This window comes from Podarcis raffonei, chromosome 15 (genome assembly GCF_027172205.1).
Source record: "Podarcis raffonei isolate rPodRaf1 chromosome 15, rPodRaf1.pri, whole genome shotgun sequence".
Classification (NCBI taxonomy): domain Eukaryota; kingdom Metazoa; phylum Chordata; class Lepidosauria; order Squamata; family Lacertidae; genus Podarcis; species Podarcis raffonei.
Genome location: NC_070616.1, coordinates 2,708,643 through 2,725,722, shown reverse-complemented (window position 1 = coordinate 2,725,722; position 17,080 = coordinate 2,708,643). Strand labels below are relative to the sequence as shown.

The following is a 17,080-nucleotide window of genomic DNA, read 5'->3' as shown; positions in this document are numbered from 1 at the left end:
ACATACCTTGGATCCCGAACGCCTTGCAAGTCAAACGTTTTGGCTCTCGAACGCCACAAACCCGGAAGTGTGTGTTCCGGTTTGCGAAAGTTCTTTGGAACCCGAACGTCTGACGGGGCTTCCAGAAGCCGCACCTTTGTTTCCGAACATTTGGAAGTCGAACGGACTTCCGGAACGGATTCCGTTCAACTTCCGAGGTACGACTGTAGCTGGAAACCGCCGGAGGGGAGATAAGCTATTGGGTTCAGATTCTGCTTGTGGGTTTCACTGGTCAGTCACTGTGAGAGCTGGAGGCTGGACTAGAGAGGCCATTGATTGGCCTGATCCAGCATTCTCTTAGGCCAGGCATGTCCAAAGTCCATTTTGGGGGGGCCTAATCCAGCCCGCTGCTTGGATTATTTCCTGGGGTAAAATCCCCAAAGAAGCTCAAAAACTTCAATCCTAAAAAAAGGTTAACAACTTTGTGCACTTCATCAAATCTGGCCCTCTTTGAAAAAAGTTTGGGCCCCCCTGCCTTAAGCTATTCTGTTCAGGTAGACAACCAGTGGGTCTCCTGCAGTAGAGCTCGGAGGACTCTATTGAGAACCACCTGGAGGGGGAAGGATTTGTCAACTGCACAGCAGCTGATGCCACAAGATTGTGTCCCCCACCAGTTGCACAGCGCGGTAGTTCAGGTTTAACCTCCTAATCTAACATTCAATTCATCTTGAGTCTATTCAACCCTGAGTTGGAATGTGCTTGACCCAAAATGCAGGATGGGGCTGGGGGCTCTGTGCACAGGCTGGTAGGACTTGCAACGAATATTTCAACCCCTCATTTCTTCTTCTTTTCCCTCACCCCTTCCAAACCCTTGACCCTCCAGGATCCACGCAGTTCCCATACAACCCTCTGACCATGCGCATGTTGAGCAGCACCCCTCCAACGTCCATCGCCTGCGCCCCTCCCTCGGTCAGCCAGGCCGCCTCCCACCAGCCCAACCGGATATGGGAGCGGGAGCCAGCGCCCCTCCTGTCCGCCCAGTACGAGACGCTTTCGGACAGCGACGACTGAACCAGGAGGAGGAGGCGGCCCAGGGAGGCGAGGGGAAGGACCCTTTTATAAAAGAAACTCCGTTTCTGCGTCGGAAACTGTTGGGTTGCGCTTTTTGTTTTTAAAATGACACGTCCCCACCAAAGACTTTGCAAGCGAGAGCCGGGACCTTGGAAGATGAAGGAGTTACAGGAGCCGGTTTTGTGTGTGGGGGGGTGGTTTTTATTTTTATCAAGACTCCCTTTCTACGCAAGCCTACGTGAGCAAGGGGAGGCTCACTGCCCTGAAGATAAATATGTAAAGAGGTTTTGTTTGTTTTTTTAACAAAAAGAAAGAGGAAAGGAACAGAAAGGAAGGGAAAAAGGACCTATTCCTGAGCGACATCTTTTATTTGTAAAGAGAAAAAGCCTAACATAATGTCTCCTTAAGGAAAAAAAAAATCATTCTTATGTAAATAGAGATAACTTTTTTTTCCCTGCTGTGGTCCCCCCCTTTCCACACTCCCCTGTCCCAGCTCTGTTGCTAGGTATCTGGTGTGCTTTTGTTCAATCAAATCATTGCATAAATGTTTTTGGGGTCATTTTATCTTTTTTTTTTTTTAAGGAAAGTGTTTTATCAAAGGGTATAATATTCTGAGCACGCGATACAGCCCAGGACATCTCCTGCCTGTGAGCTCCGGTTTTGAGGGGTACCCACAGCCAACGTGTCCCCCAACCAGGCTCACGCCCCTAAGTTCCCCCTCCGCGTCCCACCCTTGCTTGATCTGCAGAGCGCTACTTCTTGCAGGTAGCACCAAACAATCTTTCCTCTCCCCCCCCACCTAATTCTAGGGACTTTCCCCCCACCCCTTTTCTGTGGTTGTTCAACACCTTGTGGGAAAGCTTTTTTTTTTTTAACTGACCCCATTTAATGAATCCTGTACATTTATTTTTATTTTTTATTTTTAATACAAACCAACCCTGGCCCTCTGGGGGTGAGGAGGTCTTTTTAATGATTCTGCCACGCTGTAAATTTTCTTTCCCCATACAGTTGGGTTTCTGTTTGGCAACACTGTGAAAATACTTTTATTGCATGGGTACATAATGGTGAAGCTCCCTTCTCTCGCTCCCCGATAACTCAGACATGGCGAGGGTGTTCCCTCGCCAGCCACACACTGAACTGCTTGAATGGCACAGCCCGCCCCGGTCCCGATAATTCTCTTGCTTCAACATTGTCTGTTGTTTTTAAAAGAAAAAAAAAACCACCCCACTTGTTGCTTTGACGGGCAGCCCTAGTAAATTTGTTTCCCTAAATCAGAAGGCTCTGGGTGAGTTTTGTCTTCTTTAAATTCCATTACTGGGGCGAATGGTGTGGGTGGCTGGGGTGGAAAGCTGTGGTTCTTTTTCCCTTCTCCCAATTTTGTCGGAAGATTGGGGGTGGATAAAAGGAAATAGTTCTTCGTGCAGCGCATAGTTGAACTGTGGAATTCGCTGCTGCAGAAGGCAGTGACGGCCACTGACTTGAATGGGTTGAAAAGAGGATTAGGCAATTTCATAGAGAATACAGCAAGCATGGTGTAAGGGACGTGGGTGGCGCTGTGGGTTAAACCACAGAGCCTAGGGCTTGCCAATCAGAAGGTCAGCGGTTCGAATCCCCGCGACGGGGTGAGCTCCCGTTGCTCGGTCCCTGCTTCTGCCAACCTAGCAGTTCAAAAGCACATCAAAGTGCAAGTAGATAAATAGGCACCACTCCAGCGGGAAGGTAAACGGCGTTTCCGTGCGCTGCTCTGGCTTGCCAGAAGCGGCTTAGTCATGCTGGCCACATGACCCGGAAGCTGTACGCCGGCTCCCTCGGCCTATAGAGCGAGATGAGCAGCGCAACCCCAGAGTCGGCCACGACTGGACCTAATGGTCAGGGGTCCCTTTACCTTTACAGCAAGCAAGACCTGGGTTGCAACAGCAGCAACTCTCCCAGCAAGTGAGATTCAGAGACATCACTGCCTCCCCAATGGAGACAGTGTTCCTGGGAGCCACCGGCAGCCTCATCCTCTGTGGATTTGTCTCCAGGAAAAGGGATTCTGCAGCCCTGCAGCTGCTCCCGGACTCCCAGGATGGTTGGTGGGAGTTGCAAACCCAGTGATACCTTGCACACCCAATGGGCCAAGCTGGCTTCTCTTGCATGGGCCAGAAGAGGGACTTCTTCTGCAACTCTTCCCTGCAGCCTGCTGCATGGGCCGCATCCTGCCCCCTAATCTCTCCCCCGACACACGATGTAGCACATCCTCCTGGCTCCCTATCATGCCCAGTGCTTTCCAGTACCACACACATTAATAGGGACGCGGGTGGCGCTGTGGGTTAAACCACAGAGCCTAGGGCTTGCCGATCGGAAGGTCAGCGGTTCGAATCCCCGTGACGGGGGAGTTCCCGTTGCTCGGTCCCTGCTCCTGCCCACCTATCAGTTCGAAAGAGCGTCAAAGTGCAAGTAGATAAATAGGTACCGCTCCAGCGGGAAGGTAAACGGCGTTTCCGTGCACTGCTCTGGCTTGCCAGAAGCGGCTTAGTCATGCTGGCCACATGACCCGGAAGCTGTTTGCGGACAAACGCCAGCTCCCTTGGCCTGTACAGCGAGATGAGCGCCACAACCCCAGAGTCATCGGCAACTGGACCTAACGGTCAGGGGTACCTTTACCTTCACCACCCACGTTGCCCTGTTTGCACGAGGGGCTCTCTTGTCGCCCTGCTTCATGGTGGTGCTTCTCCCCTGTAGCTCTAGGTTTAGGGGAGTCCTGAAGTCTGGCCAGCAGGAAGGCTCCTGTTATGGAGGGCTGGTCAGGAGAGACAGGCAGCCCAAAACAAGATTCTTCCGTCTTAGGCGCTGCCCCAGTCCTTACCACCAGATGGGGAAGAGCAGAGGCAAAGGAAGAGAGAGCAGAAGCTGGCTTGTGACACAGGGTCCATCTACACCAGTATTGCTGGCACTGACTGGCAGCATCTCGCCAGGTCTCCTAAGGCAGCCCTACCTGGAGCTGCTGGGAAGTGTACCCAGGACCTAAGAAAAGCCTGCTGGGATCAGGCCAATGGTCCACCTAGCCCAGCATCCCGTTCTCACTGTGGCTGACTAGAGGCCATTAACAGGACACCAGCAAGCAGGATTTGAGTGCAAGAGAGCCCTCTCCCCTCCTGCATAAACATTTCTGCCTCGTGCCGCCAAACGAACTGTGTGTCCCTTTCCCGGGAGTTGAACTGGCTCCCACCAGCTCCTCTGAACCGCTGGGGTCGGGGAAGGAGGAGGAAGAAACGGAAAGGGAAGCCAATTCTCCCATTCCGCCACGCACTTCTTTCTTTTTCCCCAGGGCCCTTCACCCCGATTAAACACCCCCCCTCCAGCGGGCCAATGCCAGCCCTCTTAAATCCTCAGAGTAAATGTTGTCGACTCTCTTTTTTTCTTTTTAAAGATCCACCCTTAAGAAGCTGCAGTCATCTTTATTCAGTTTTGGGATGCAAAGCGTAGCTTTTCGTCTCCTTTCCCAGCACAGAGATTTACGGAGACGCCTGCCCGCATCGTATATTTTGATGGCACAACCTCACCGCAGCCTCCTGGGGTCTCCCACCCACTGACCCCTCTTGACCTTTTTGCCAGGGATGCTTCATGGGGTCGCCTTGTGTTTCCCGCAACACACCTGTCCTTGCCGCGCAAAGGGAGATGCTGTGCTTCTGAGGGTTTTGCGGCCAACGCTTGCGCTACCCTCTCCCTCCTGTGCCGCCTCCATCACTTCTGTTCTTCTCCTGAGGAACTGGCCGTAGAGACTGGCCCCTTCCTCTGCCGCCTGGCAAGCTCGGCCAGCTCTTTCCGGATGTGTCTGACGGAAGCCCCGTCTCCAGCTGCCTCTGCCTTCTGCAGGGCCTCTCTGTAGACAGCTTTCGCCGATGAATACTCTTCTGCGTTTTGTGGGAAAGAAGGGGGACGGACGGGCAGGGAAGCAAATGAGGTAAGTACCCACGTGACAGAAACACAATTTTCTCCTATGATGCAATTTATGTACATAGCGCTTCACAAAGTCTGCCGGAAACTGAGGCAACTAGGGACTGGAAAATGTGATTTTGGTTGCAGATACAGTGGATGCTCAGGCTGCGAACGTGATCCGTGTAGGATGCACGTTCGCAACCCACAGCGTTTGCAACCCGTGTCTGCGCACGCGCAGGTTGCGATTCGGCGCTTCTGTGCATGTGCGACTGCCGAAACCTGGAAGTAATCCGTTCCAGTACTTCCGGGTTTCGGCGGTCTGTAACCCGAAAAAATGCAACCGGAAGCCACTGTAACCCGAGGTATGACTGTACTAAGCTGCACCGACAGAATCCTAGTGCAGAGGTATCTCTGGTTACCAACGGAATCCGTTCCGGAGGTCTGTTCATAACCGGAAGCCGCTTGTAACATAGCCGCGCTTTTGCTAACGGCACCTCCCGCTACACAATTTCTGCTCGCATCCTGGGGCAAAGTTCGCAACCAGGAGTGGCTACTTCCGGGTTAGAGGAGTTTGTAACCCAGAGCGTGCGCAACCAGAGGCGTGCACCACCGGAGGTAGCACTGTGTCCTGGTCAAGGGAAGTCATGGTCCCGCTCAATTCTGCCTTGGTCGGACCACACCTGGAATGCTCTGTCCAATTCTGGGCACCACAATTTAAGAAGGATGTTGACAAGCTGGAAGGTGTGCAGAGGAGGGCGACTAAGGCGATAAAGGATCTGGAAACTAAGCCTTACAAGAAATGCTTGAAGGAGCTGGGTACGTTTAGCCTGGAGAAAAGGAGACTGAGAGGAGAGAACGACAGCCATCTTCAAATACGTGAAGGACTGTCCCATAGAAGATGGAGCAAACTTGTTTTCTCCTGCTCTGGTGAGGAGGACTCAAACCAGTGGATTAGAGTGACAAGAAGGGAGATTCAGAATAATTATCAGGAAAACACTTTATGAAAGTAAGAGCTGTTCCACAATGGAACTGACGTCCCCCTTGGAAGGTGGTGGATTCTCCTTCAATGGAGGTTTTTAAGCAGAAGTTGGATAGCCATCTGTCATGGATGCTTTAGCTGAAATACTTTACTGTCACTTGTACAACTTGTATACAGTGAGATTACACAAGCACCCCCCACTCAGCTCTCTTAGTCTTAATTTCCCTAGTTTACTGACGCATACCCACTAAATCTGAAAGTCAGTTGCCCTGTTGTTATCTTTTCATTCAGCAGCCTAACAGCCCATGGAAAAAGCTGTTCTTTACCCTGTTGGTGCGACTAAACATGCTTCTATATCTTCTGCCTGAGGGCAGGAGATCAAGAAATTGCTGGAGGTTGAGTTTTTCTTAGGTCCTGGGTACACTTCCCAGCAGCTCAAGGTAGGGCTGCCTTAGAAGACCTGGCGAGATGCTGCCAGTCAGTGCCAGCAAGCAGTTGAGATTCCTGCACCGCAGAGGGTTGGACTACAGGACCCTTAGGCTCCCTTCAACTCTACAATTCCATGGTTAACAGTGCAAGGATGTTAATACAGGCATCCTCCTTGACCAAAAGAGCAGAGAGGAGTTACTTGAGGGAAACTGGAAGCAGGGCAGAGTAGCCTAGGAAGCTGACTTCAGAACATGAGAAGAGCCTGCTAGATCTTGTCCTCTCGGTGGTCACCCAGATGCCAATTGCGGAAAACCCGCAAGCAGGGCTGGAGCTCAGCAGCCCTCTCCCCTCCTGCAGTTTCCAGCAAGTGATATTCAGAAGCCTTGTTGCCTCCATCTGTGGGGGCAGAGCCTGCCCATCCTGGCTAGTAGCCATCAATAGCTTTCTCCTCCTCCGCAAATTTGTCCAATGCTTTCTTAAAGCCATCCAAGTTGGCAGCCATCGCTTCCTCCAGTGGGAGGGAGTTCCACAGTTTCAACTTAATGTGCTGCCCAAATAAGAACTTCCTCTTTATCTGCCTTGGGAAACAGGCAGGATAGAAATAAACTAATGAAACTATTTTATATATTTGTACTAAGTTTTCTTTTTTGGATACTAGTTGTTGACCGTAATAGACTGAGAGGACTATTTGGGAGGTTGGGGGGGGGGGGGACAATTGTTCTTGTTTTTGATCACAGCTCTCCAGTTAAATGCCAATTCCACCCCACCTGCTGTCCTTCAACCCCCCCCTTTTACAACCCACCTTTGTGCATGAGAATCCCAGCGAAGTTGTTCAACACAACGTAGGTCTCTGGGTGCTCTGTCTGCTGGGCCAGCTCTGACGCCCACCTTAGTCGCGCGTAGGCATCTTCGTAGAGGCCCTGAGCATCCAGAGCCGTCGCCAAATCATTCATCAGAACCACCGTCTGTGTCGGGGGGAGCAGGAGAGACGATCTCTCATCAAAAGGAATTCATCCTCATCCATTCTTGCTTGTCTATCTAGCAAGAGCATGATCTGCTCTGAGAACATCTAAAGGGCGACCAGAGGCCCATTTCAGCGTGAATCTGCTCACATCAGGGGTGGGGAACCTCAGGCCAGCTAGGGGCCGAGTGTGGCCCCCCAGACCTCTCGACTGCGGCCCTCGCCAGTCCTGCTCCACTTCTTTTCTGACTGGCAGCTGTTCTCCTGGGTTTCAGGCAGAGGAATATCCAGCAAGGATCCCACCAGCTGATAACTTGCAGGTTATGATTTTTTTTAACTGGAGGTAAAGATAAAGAGACCCCTGACCGTTAGGTCCAATTGCGGATGACTCTGGGGTTGCGGCGCTCATCTCACTTTATTGGCCGAGGGAGCCGGCGTACAGCTTCCGGGTCGTGTGGCCAGCATGACTAAGCCGCTTCTGGCGAACCAGAGCAGCACACTACTTGCACTTTGACGTGCTTTTGAACTGCTAGGTTGGCAGGAGCAGGGGCCGAGCAACAGGAGCTCACCCCGTCGCGGGGATTCGAACCGCCAACCTTCTGATCGGCAAGTCCTAGGCTCTGTGGTTTAACCCACAGCGCCACCCGCATCCCTATTTAACTGGAGGTACTGGGAATCAAAACTGGAAGTTCTCCGAATGCATTGCGCAGGCTCTTTCCCAGAGCTACGGTCTGGACGCTTAGCTTTGTTCTCCACTCCCCAAACACAACTGCTCTGCTCACATGCTGCGCCCTCACCTGGGGGTGTGTCTCCCCTTGAACCTCCATGGAGATCTGCAGCGCCCTCTCGTACATCCTCTGGGCGGCGGGTGCCTGGCTGTGCGCCAGGAGGTAGCGGGCGTACGAGTCGAGGGTCATCCCCAGGAGCAGACGGGTGTTGGATTTTTCTTCCTCTGTGGGGAACAGGAGGGGGACAGAGAGTGGCGATGAGAGCCAGTGGGGTGTACTGGATAGGAGGAGGCAAATTTTGGAGGTGGGGACACACATTTCTGAATTCGTGTGTCGGTATTGGGTTCAAATCATGCAAGGATAAACCCCAGGTGACCTCTGGGCTGCCCTCTCTTCCTCTGCCCTGACTTAGGGTTGTTGGAAAGGAAATAGGGGAGGAATTGTGAACACCAACCGGAGTTCCTGAGTTTGATAACGAAGGGGACCACATTTGGTTTTTTTATTTACAGTGGTACCTCGGGTTAAGAACTTAATTCATTCCGGAGGTCCATTCTTAACCTGAAACTGTTCTTAACCTGAGGTACCACTTTAGCTAATGGGGCCTCCCGCTGCCGCCACACGATTTCTGTTCTCATCCTGAAGCAAAGTTCTTAACTCGAGGTACTATTTCTGGGTTAGCGGAGTCTGTAATCTGAAGCGTCTGTAACCGGAAGTGTCTGTAACCCAAGGTACCACTGTATTTAGGGAATGGGATCGTGATAGAGGTGTCTGAAACTATGCACAAGGCTTTCCCAGACTTGGGTCTCCAGCTGTTTTTGGACTACAGTTCCCATCATCCCTGACCGCCACTTGCAATGATGGAAGTTGTAGTCCAAAAACAGCTGGAGACCCAGGTTTGGGAAACCCTGATGTAGAACATTGTCTATGCTAGCTGCCAGTGGCATCCCCAAACTCGGCCCTTCAGATGTTTTGACACTACAGTTCCCATCATCCCTGACCACTGGTCCTGTTAGCTAGGGATGATGGGAGTTGTAGTCCCAAAACACCTGGAGGGCCGCGTTTGGGGATGCCTGCTCTAGAGTTTCAGGCAGGGGAACATCCCCAGCCCTACCGGGAGATGCCATCAGGGACTGGACCCCCAGGACCTTCTACAATGCAAAGCAGCTGTTCTGCCTTCCCACCATACCTGGCAAAACGTCAAGAGGGATGTCCTTTTGTTTTGCAACCTTCTCCTCCAGGGTCAGAATGCAGAACTCGTAGCCAGCCAGGGCCAACTTGTCCCTAAACCAGAAAAATAAAATAAGTGGGGAGGAGGAAGCCATCACAATCCAAAAATGGGGAGCTGCATTGTGTTTTCTTACTGCTAAGCTGCTTGGGAGGAGGGTGTGTTCTTAGGGCTGCGTTACTTAAATCGGTTAAATGAAACTGTATCTGTACATTCCGTAAAACAACTGAAATATCGTATTTTTTTTGCTCTATAAGACTCACTTTTTCCCTCCTAAAAAGTAAGGGGAAATACGTGTGCGTCTTATGGAGCGAATGCAGGCTGTGCAGCTATCCCAGAAGCCAGAACAGCAAGAGGGATTGCTGCTTTCACTGCGCAGCGATCCCTCTTGCTGTTCTGGCTTCTGAGATTCAGAATTTTTTTCTTCTTGTTTTCCTCCTCCAAAAACTAGGTGCGTCTTGTGGTCTGGTGCGTCTTATAGAGAGAAAAATACGGTGCGTTTTTGTTCCAACAACCTGTGGAGCCTGTGCGGTGCAGCACTCAGAGTGTTGGACTAGGACCCGGGAGAGATCTGGGTTCAATTCTGGCCATGAAGCTCGCTGAGTGACCACACCTTGGGCTCCTTAGAGGAAAAGGTTTGGTTTAATGCACTAACAAATCAATAAAACAAAAAATAAATTGGCCGATGAGATACCTCAATTCATTCGGCAGGTCAATAATAATGGGCTGTCTCCAGCTAAGATTTGCTCTTGAGTAGACCCAGCGTTTCAGGCTGCGGACATTCCCAGCAGCTGCCTGGAATTTAACCTCACAATTATTCATGCAAGACAGGGGCTGTATCACTGAGCTGTGTCCCCCTCCCCCAGCATGGGAACAGGGAACAGCTACTGAAATTTCAGAGGCCATGATGGAAGTATGCTAAGACAGGAGTGGGGAACTGGATGCAGCTGGTGCAGCAAAACCCGACTGCCCCCCCCACGTCCCCCTGGACAGACAAACTTACTCATTCCGTGCTGCATAGATGCTGGCCAGCTTAAGGGACATCTCTATGATGGCGTTGTCATCCTGGAGAAGGGAAAGGAAGGTTGCAGGAGATTAGCCAGCTAAGATTGCTGTTTACCCCACTGCTAAGACCACAGGATGGACCACAAAGAAGGCTGATTGCCGAAGAATTGATGCTTTTGAATTCTGGTGCTGGAGGAGACTCTTGAGAGTCCCCTGGACTGCAAGAAGATCAAACCTATCCATTCTGAAGGAAATCAGCCCTGAGTGCTCACTGGAAGGACAGATCCTGAAGCTGAGGCTCCAAGACTTTGGCCACCTCATGAGAAGAGAAGACTCCCTGGAAAAGACCCTGATGTTGGGAAAGATGGAGGGCACAAGGAGAAGGGGACGACAGAGGACGAGATGGTGGGACAGTGTTCTCGAAGCTACAAACATGAGTTTGACCAAACTGCGGGAGGCAGTGGAAGACAGGAGTGCCTGGCGTGATCTGGTCCAGGGGGTCAGGAAGAGGTGGACACGACTAAACGACTAAACAACAACAACAAGACCACAGGAAAAGCCTGCTGGATCAGGCCAGTGACCATTTACTCCAGCATCCTGTTCCCACAGTGGCCAACCAGATGCCTGTGGCAAACCAGGAAACAGGGTTCAAGCACAAGAGCAACACTCTCCCTTCCTGTGGCTTCCAGCAACTGCCTCCAACCGCAGAGGCAGAGCAAAGCCATTAGGGCTATAGTCATCAATATTAATCCCTCCATGAAGGGCCTAATCCTGCCTCCTGCATTCCATAATTTGATTCTACCCTGCATGAAGAAGTACTTCCTTGCCACTAGGCTCCACCGTCCGAAAACTGATCAGCCCTCTCTCTCCCTGGTCCAATGTCCCCATGCCATCCCCATTCATGATGTGGTGCTCCAGGAATTGCATGGGAAGAAGTTAGATCAGGATAGCACCTTCTTCGCTTAGCCTTTCCTCACCAGGTGCAACTATCAGCTCACCTGGCCCAGTACCGTTATGTTCCTACATTGTTGTAAACTCTGTGGTCTTTCTTGGTAAGGCAGCTATATAAATCTCTTAAATAAAATGGAAGTTTCTTAAAAATCAAATCTGCAAGTTAGCTTTCTCCTCCTCCAATTCCACCAAAACTACTACAAAGTTCTGTCTCGCTTATTACACGTTTCTAGAATCCAGACCCCTGGGATCAGATCAGGACGGGTTTCTAGCAGAGAAAAATCCTTACTTGCTTCATGTCCCCAGCCAGTAAGTAGCTCATGGCTGCCTTGAAAAGTTTTTCTGCCTGAAATGAGAGGACAAAAGGGGGAAATGGTCAAAAGAGCCAAGAGATAGGGAAAGAGCTAGAATCAGTTCATGTCTAAAGGTGAACCTACATAATTTGCAGTTTCCGTAACAGAGAACCAGAACACACCTGTTCCTTAAAATTTGCGCTTCTCTGAACCTTGCAGTGCAGTTATCTGGCTAGGTAATGTGTTTTAAAAAAACAAACAGTAAAGTGTGCATAAGAATACACTTATTTGTGGAAACAGTATACAAAACTCCATTGTAGTAGGGGAAAATTACTTTGCAAATATGTGTACATTAGGCAAAAAAACATATAAAAATCTACATTCGGATTTTTAAAACTGCACTAAAATTCTGCTGAATTTTCACAAGGGCTTGAAAACAAACACAGATTCACCCGTCCCAGGAACAACTAGGGACTTAAGGGTGCGCTCCCTGTTCTGTAAGCAACAGGGGTTGGCCTCTTCTTGAACTTACTTACGTGATCCAGCTGACCCCTCATGAAAGCCAAATTCGCCATCTGCAACAGACAAAAAAATGGAGCTGCTTAGATGTTTTAAGAGGAAAAATTGTTCTTTTGCTCTGCTTCCATCAGTGGAGATCTCAACCATATGAAAGACAAGGAGGACTAGAAAGTTGTGCACCTTTGATTCTGTGGAATGAAAGCTGAGGTTTTAAGGCTGCTCAATGTTGCACTCCAGAACAATTTATGCACGTTATCCAGCTATGTATTACGGAGATTCTTCCTCATATTTTCCAATTTAACACAACGGGTAGCCGTATTTTCACCCACCAGTGTGTATGTGAGTGTTGCCGCATCAAACTGTTTTTATACGATTGTCCTTTAACTGTTGTCCTATGTGCAAATGTTTTACACATTTTTAACCCGTACAACTGCATCTTCGCTGCATCGTACATCGCTCTGGGATGCGTCACAGGAAGCGAATCATAATAATTACAATGATAATGCTAAGATGTTGTGCTGTGATCTCAGGACAGACGTTCCTCCGATTCAGTGTGGCTTCCTTGCAGGATTTTAAGCAGCTCCTGGACTCACCGTGTCGTACGTATAAATAATTGCTTGCTTGTTGTCCGACTGGTGCGAGAGCCTGGCAGCTTCGTGAAGGAGCCTCTCCGCCTCTTCCAACTCTCCTTTCATGATGCTCAGCTGGGGGCAAAAACAGAGAAAGCCAGGTTTAAACCATCAAGTGAAGACCATCAATTTGCACTGGCCGCCAATCTGCTACCTAGCCAAATTCAATAATAATAATAATAAATTTTATTTATATCCCGCCCTCCCCAGCCGAAGCCGGGCTCAGGGCGGCTAACAACAATAAAACAATACAAAAATACAACACAAACAACACTCTAAAATCATTCATTATAAAATTAATTAAATTCAAGCCACTGGCCACCACTGGGCCAGAGCTCCGCGAAGACTGCCGAGGGAGGGAGTCAGGCTGTGCCCTGGCTAAAGGCCTGGCGGAACAGCTCTGTCTTGCAGGCCCTGCGGAAAGATGTCAAGTCCCACAGGGCCCTAGTCTCTTGTGACAGAGTTTTCCACCAGGTCGGAGCCACAGCCGAAAAGGCCCTGGCTCTAGTTGAGGCCAGCCTAACTTCTCTGTGGCCTGGGACCTTCAAGATGTTTTTATTTGAAGACCGTAAGTTTCTCTGTGGGGCATACCAGGAGAGGCGGTCCTGTAGGTACGAGGCTCTGGATCCATTCCAGTCTGGCTTCCGCGCTGGTCATGGGACCGAGACAGCTCTGGTTGCCCTAACAGATGATCTTCGTAGGTATTGGTACTAAGACATAAAAGCCCTAAGCAGCTCCAAACTGGTTTACATGTGAGGCCACACCAGCATGGTGTAGTGGTTAGAGTGTTGGACTAAGACTTGGGAGATCAGGGTTCGAATCCCCCGTCAGCCATGAAGCTCCCTGGGTGACTTTGGGCCAATCACTGCCTCTCAGCCTAACCTACCTCACAGGGTTGTTGTGGGATAAAATGGGGAGGAGGAGGGAAGTATAGACATCACTTTGAGCTGCTTGGAGGAAAGGTGAGGTATTGATGCAATAATGTAACAAAATAATAAATTAATGGAATGCACTGCTCTCTGGGCATCAGAAAACTTTCTGACGGGAACAGGACATTTTCCTATGCCAATTAGCACCGGAAAATCTTTCCCAAACACCCAAATCACTGAGGAATACCGCTGCCCGCTATGCTCTTGTCAGGTACAACTTGAAGTATTAGATACCATCAGAAGCTGACTCACCGCAGGTTAGGAGAGACATTGGTCTAGCTAACCTGGTTCCCCTTGCCCCCCGAACCCCAAAACCTGTTAGCCCCAGCCAGCGAGGCCAGTGGGTTGACTCCCACCACCCCGTGATTAAATTCCCGCGTCCCAGTTTGGCCTCAGAACCTCACCTTGGCCTTCTTTAGCAAAAGAATGATGGTGTCTTCTTCCTTCGCCTCGCTCTGCCCTTCTGCTGAATCCTTCTCTTTCTCAGCTTCGCGGGAGAAAAGGGAAAAGGCTGGAAACAGGAAGAGGGAGATGGAGTTTAGAAAGCCAGTTCAGGGCAGACCCAGAGGGCAGGTGTACCATTTGACCATCATCTCACAGTGTGGAGCGTTTTAGCAGGAGCCAGAGTGGCTCCTAAGGGGATGACATCTGTTTTGCAATCTCTGAACAGTCATCAAGGGCGTTCGTAAGTATTATTATTATTTTATTATTATTTATTAAATTTGTATACCGCCCTATACCTCTAGATCTCAGGGTGGTTCACAACACAAAATCACAATATAAAAAACACAAAATAGATAATTTAAAACAAAAACAACCCAATAACCCCCTTCCATTATAATAATAATAAACATCAGTAACAACTAATAGTGACCCCTTATTTTATTTTATTTTAAATAATATTTTATTAAGTTTAACAACAGAAAAATAGAACAATAAAAACACAGAGAAAATATAAAACACAACAATACAAACTTTCACAATACATAAAATACAAACATTTAACAAGGGGGGAAAAAGAACAATCAACACACAAAACATAGAATAAGAAAAACACAAATCACTCTTTTCTAATTATTCATCTTCAATTAACTTATTTTCCTGACTTCCTCACACCTCCCTTTTTTATATCCCTTTTTAACAATTAGTTCAGCAAATTCGTATCCTACTACTTTGTCCTTATATATTTTACCTCCCAAATTTCTAATTTCTAATAGTGACCCCTTAATACGACTACTAATCATTCGAAACAAAATTTAAATAAATTGCTTCCAGTAGCACCTTAGAGACCAACAAGTTTGTTATTGGTATGAGCTTTCATGTGCATGCACACGAAAGCTAATACCAATAACAAACTTAGTTGGTCTCTAAGGTGCTACTGGAAGGATTTATTATTATTATTATTTTGTTTCAACTACGGCAGACCAACACGGCTACCTACCTGTAACTACTACTAAACATTCTTTCACTTTTAGATCACTGGACAGAAACACATTATAATAGCTTTTTAGAATGTTTTTCACTATAATTGGTTTTAGATGTTTTCAACTGATACAGTTTTCAGAGTGTTGTGGCCTCATTTAGGATGTTTTTATTTGTTTGTTTTTAAAAAATGTATCTCTCTTTGCTGCCCTGAGCTGCATGGGGAGTAAGGGCAGGGTATAAATTCAATAAACCCTTTATGTTTCTGTTATGCAGGCAATTAGATTACAGTGGTACTTCGGGTTAAGTATTTAATTCGTTCCGGAGGTCCATTCTTAACCTGAAGCACCACTTTAGCAAATGGGGCCTCCTGCTGCCGCCATGCCGCCGGAGCACAATTTCTGTTCTCATCCTGAAGCAAATTTCTGGGTTAGCGGAATCTGTAACCTGAAGCGCATGTAAGCTGAGGTGTATGTAACCCAAGGTACTACGGTAGCTGGTTGCAACATCTGCCTAGATAATTTTCCAGCCTATGTAATTCCCAGGCAAATTGTCTTCAGGGGTATTCAATGCCCTTCCTCTGTATCTTATACAGTGGTACCTCGGGTTAAGTACTTAATTCATTCCAGAGGTCCGTTCTTAACCTGAAACTGTTCTTAACCTGAAGCACCACTTTAGCTAATGGGGCCTCCTGCTGCTTTCGCGCTGCTGGAGCACGATTTCTGTTCTCATCCTGAAGCAAAGTTCTTAACCTGAAGCACTATTTCTGGGTTAGCGGAGTCTGTAACCTGAAGCGTCTGTAACCTGAAGCATTTTTAACCCGAGGTACCACTGTACATCTCTGCACAACTGTCACCTGATTTGTGGTCATAACTTTTTATATGGCTTTTACAGTGGTGCCTCACAAGACGAACGCCTCGCAAAACGAAAAACTCGCAAGACGAAAGAGTTTTCCGTTTTTGAGTCGTTCCGCAAGACGAATTTCCCTATGGGCTTGCTTCGCAAGAAGACAGCCCATAGGGAAATCTCCGGGGACCTCTTTTAAATGCTGGCGGTGGGGAGCAAAGCCTGTCGCCCCCGTCCGGCCTTCAGAAGAGGTCCAGGAAGGCCGGCGGGGGCCGAAAGGCTTTGCTCCCCACCACCAGCATTTTAAAAGCGGTCCGGGATAGCAGGGAAGCGCGCTGCGCTTTCCCGCTATCCCAGACCGCTTTTAAAATGCTGGCCGTCGGGAGCAAAGACTTTCGCCCACCGCCGGCCTTCAGAAGAGGTCCTGGACAAGAAGTCTCCGCTGTCCTGGGGGCTTTTAAAATGCTGGCAGTCGGGAGGAAAGCCCTCCTGTCCCCGGAGCTTGCGGGGTGGGAGGTGGGGAGAAGGGCTTTTCTTCCCACCGCCAGCCTTCAGAACAGCCTTCTGAAGGCTGGCGGTGGGAAGAAAAGCCCTTGTCCCCCCCCCCCCCAGCCTTCAGAAGAGGTCGGGGGACAGACTGTCCCCGGACCTAGTCTGAAGGCGGTTTCCATAGGAACGCATTGATTGATTTTCAATGCATTCCTATGGGAAACGGTGCTTCGCAAGACGAAAAACTCGCAAGAAGAAAAAACTTGCGGAACGAATTAATTTCGTCTTGTGCGGCACCACTGTAATTATATGGATTTTATGGGCTGCAGTCGCTATAAACTGCTCTGACACACGCACATAAATAGCCATTGCTCTTGCTCTTATTAAATCCTCTTTTAGCAGCTCAGACTGCCAATCAACTTTCCCCTTCTTGCCCTTATTTAACTACTGCCTGCGTAGACCACGCCCACAACGGAAGCCACGCCCCCGTCTCTGGCCACGCCCCTCGCACCTGATAGGCCGGGGCCTCCCGCCAAGGTAGCGGCTCCCGCGGCTGTTGTCAGGCGCTTCCCTCCTCCGTCTCCGCTGCGGCCGGCCCTCGCCTGCGCCAGGCTGCGCCGTCCCAAGGCCGCCGCGGCCGCCGCCACTCTCAGGCCCCTCCGAGGCAGCAGCGCCACACACAGCGACATGGCCCTTTAAGAAGA

At 49.4% G+C, this 17,080-nt stretch overlaps 2 protein-coding genes across 4 annotated transcripts in view; one reads left to right on the top strand and one right to left on the bottom strand.

Annotated features, from left to right (window-relative positions):
- NCOR1 (nuclear receptor corepressor 1) overlaps positions 1–2,321 on the top strand; it is a 113,236-nt gene extending 110,915 nt beyond the window's left edge. For all 3 annotated transcript variants that reach the window (XM_053367616.1, XM_053367617.1, XM_053367615.1), the window contains one exon: positions 863–2,321. In XM_053367616.1, coding sequence (XP_053223591.1) covers positions 863–1,050 — 188 coding nt within the window. In that variant the 3' untranslated portion in view covers positions 1,051–2,321. The remainder of the gene's footprint in view (positions 1–862) is intronic.
- A 2,153-nt stretch (positions 2,322–4,474) lies between these two features.
- Positions 4,475–17,065, bottom strand: TTC19 (tetratricopeptide repeat domain 19). The gene is made up of 10 exons (XM_053367637.1): positions 16,888–17,065; positions 14,024–14,130; positions 12,655–12,765; positions 12,079–12,117; positions 11,539–11,595; positions 10,297–10,358; positions 9,255–9,349; positions 8,138–8,292; positions 7,182–7,344; positions 4,475–4,946 (listed from the first exon to the last, which is right to left on the bottom strand). The coding sequence occupies exons 1-10, from the start codon at positions 17,063–17,065 to the stop codon at positions 4,777–4,779; spliced, it is 1,137 nt and encodes a 378-aa protein (XP_053223612.1). The 3' UTR covers positions 4,475–4,776.
- Between the last annotated feature and the right edge of the window lie 15 nt (positions 17,066–17,080).

What these genes read in the sequence shown, in the direction of transcription:
- TTC19 (XM_053367637.1), bottom strand. Translation starts at nt 17,065, where the DNA reads ATGTCGCTGTGTGTGGCGCTGCTGCCTCGGAGGGGCCTGAGAGTGGCG. An exon ending in ATCTATGCAGCACGGAATGA is followed by an intron (nt 9,350 to 10,296) that starts GTAAGTTTGTCT and finishes TTTCTGGTTTAG; the next exon opens with GGACAAGTTGGCCCTGGCTG. An exon ending in TGGGATTCTCATGCACAAAG is followed by an intron (nt 4,947 to 7,181) that starts GTGGGTTGTAAA and finishes CACAAAACGCAG; the next exon opens with AAGAGTATTCATCGGCGAAA.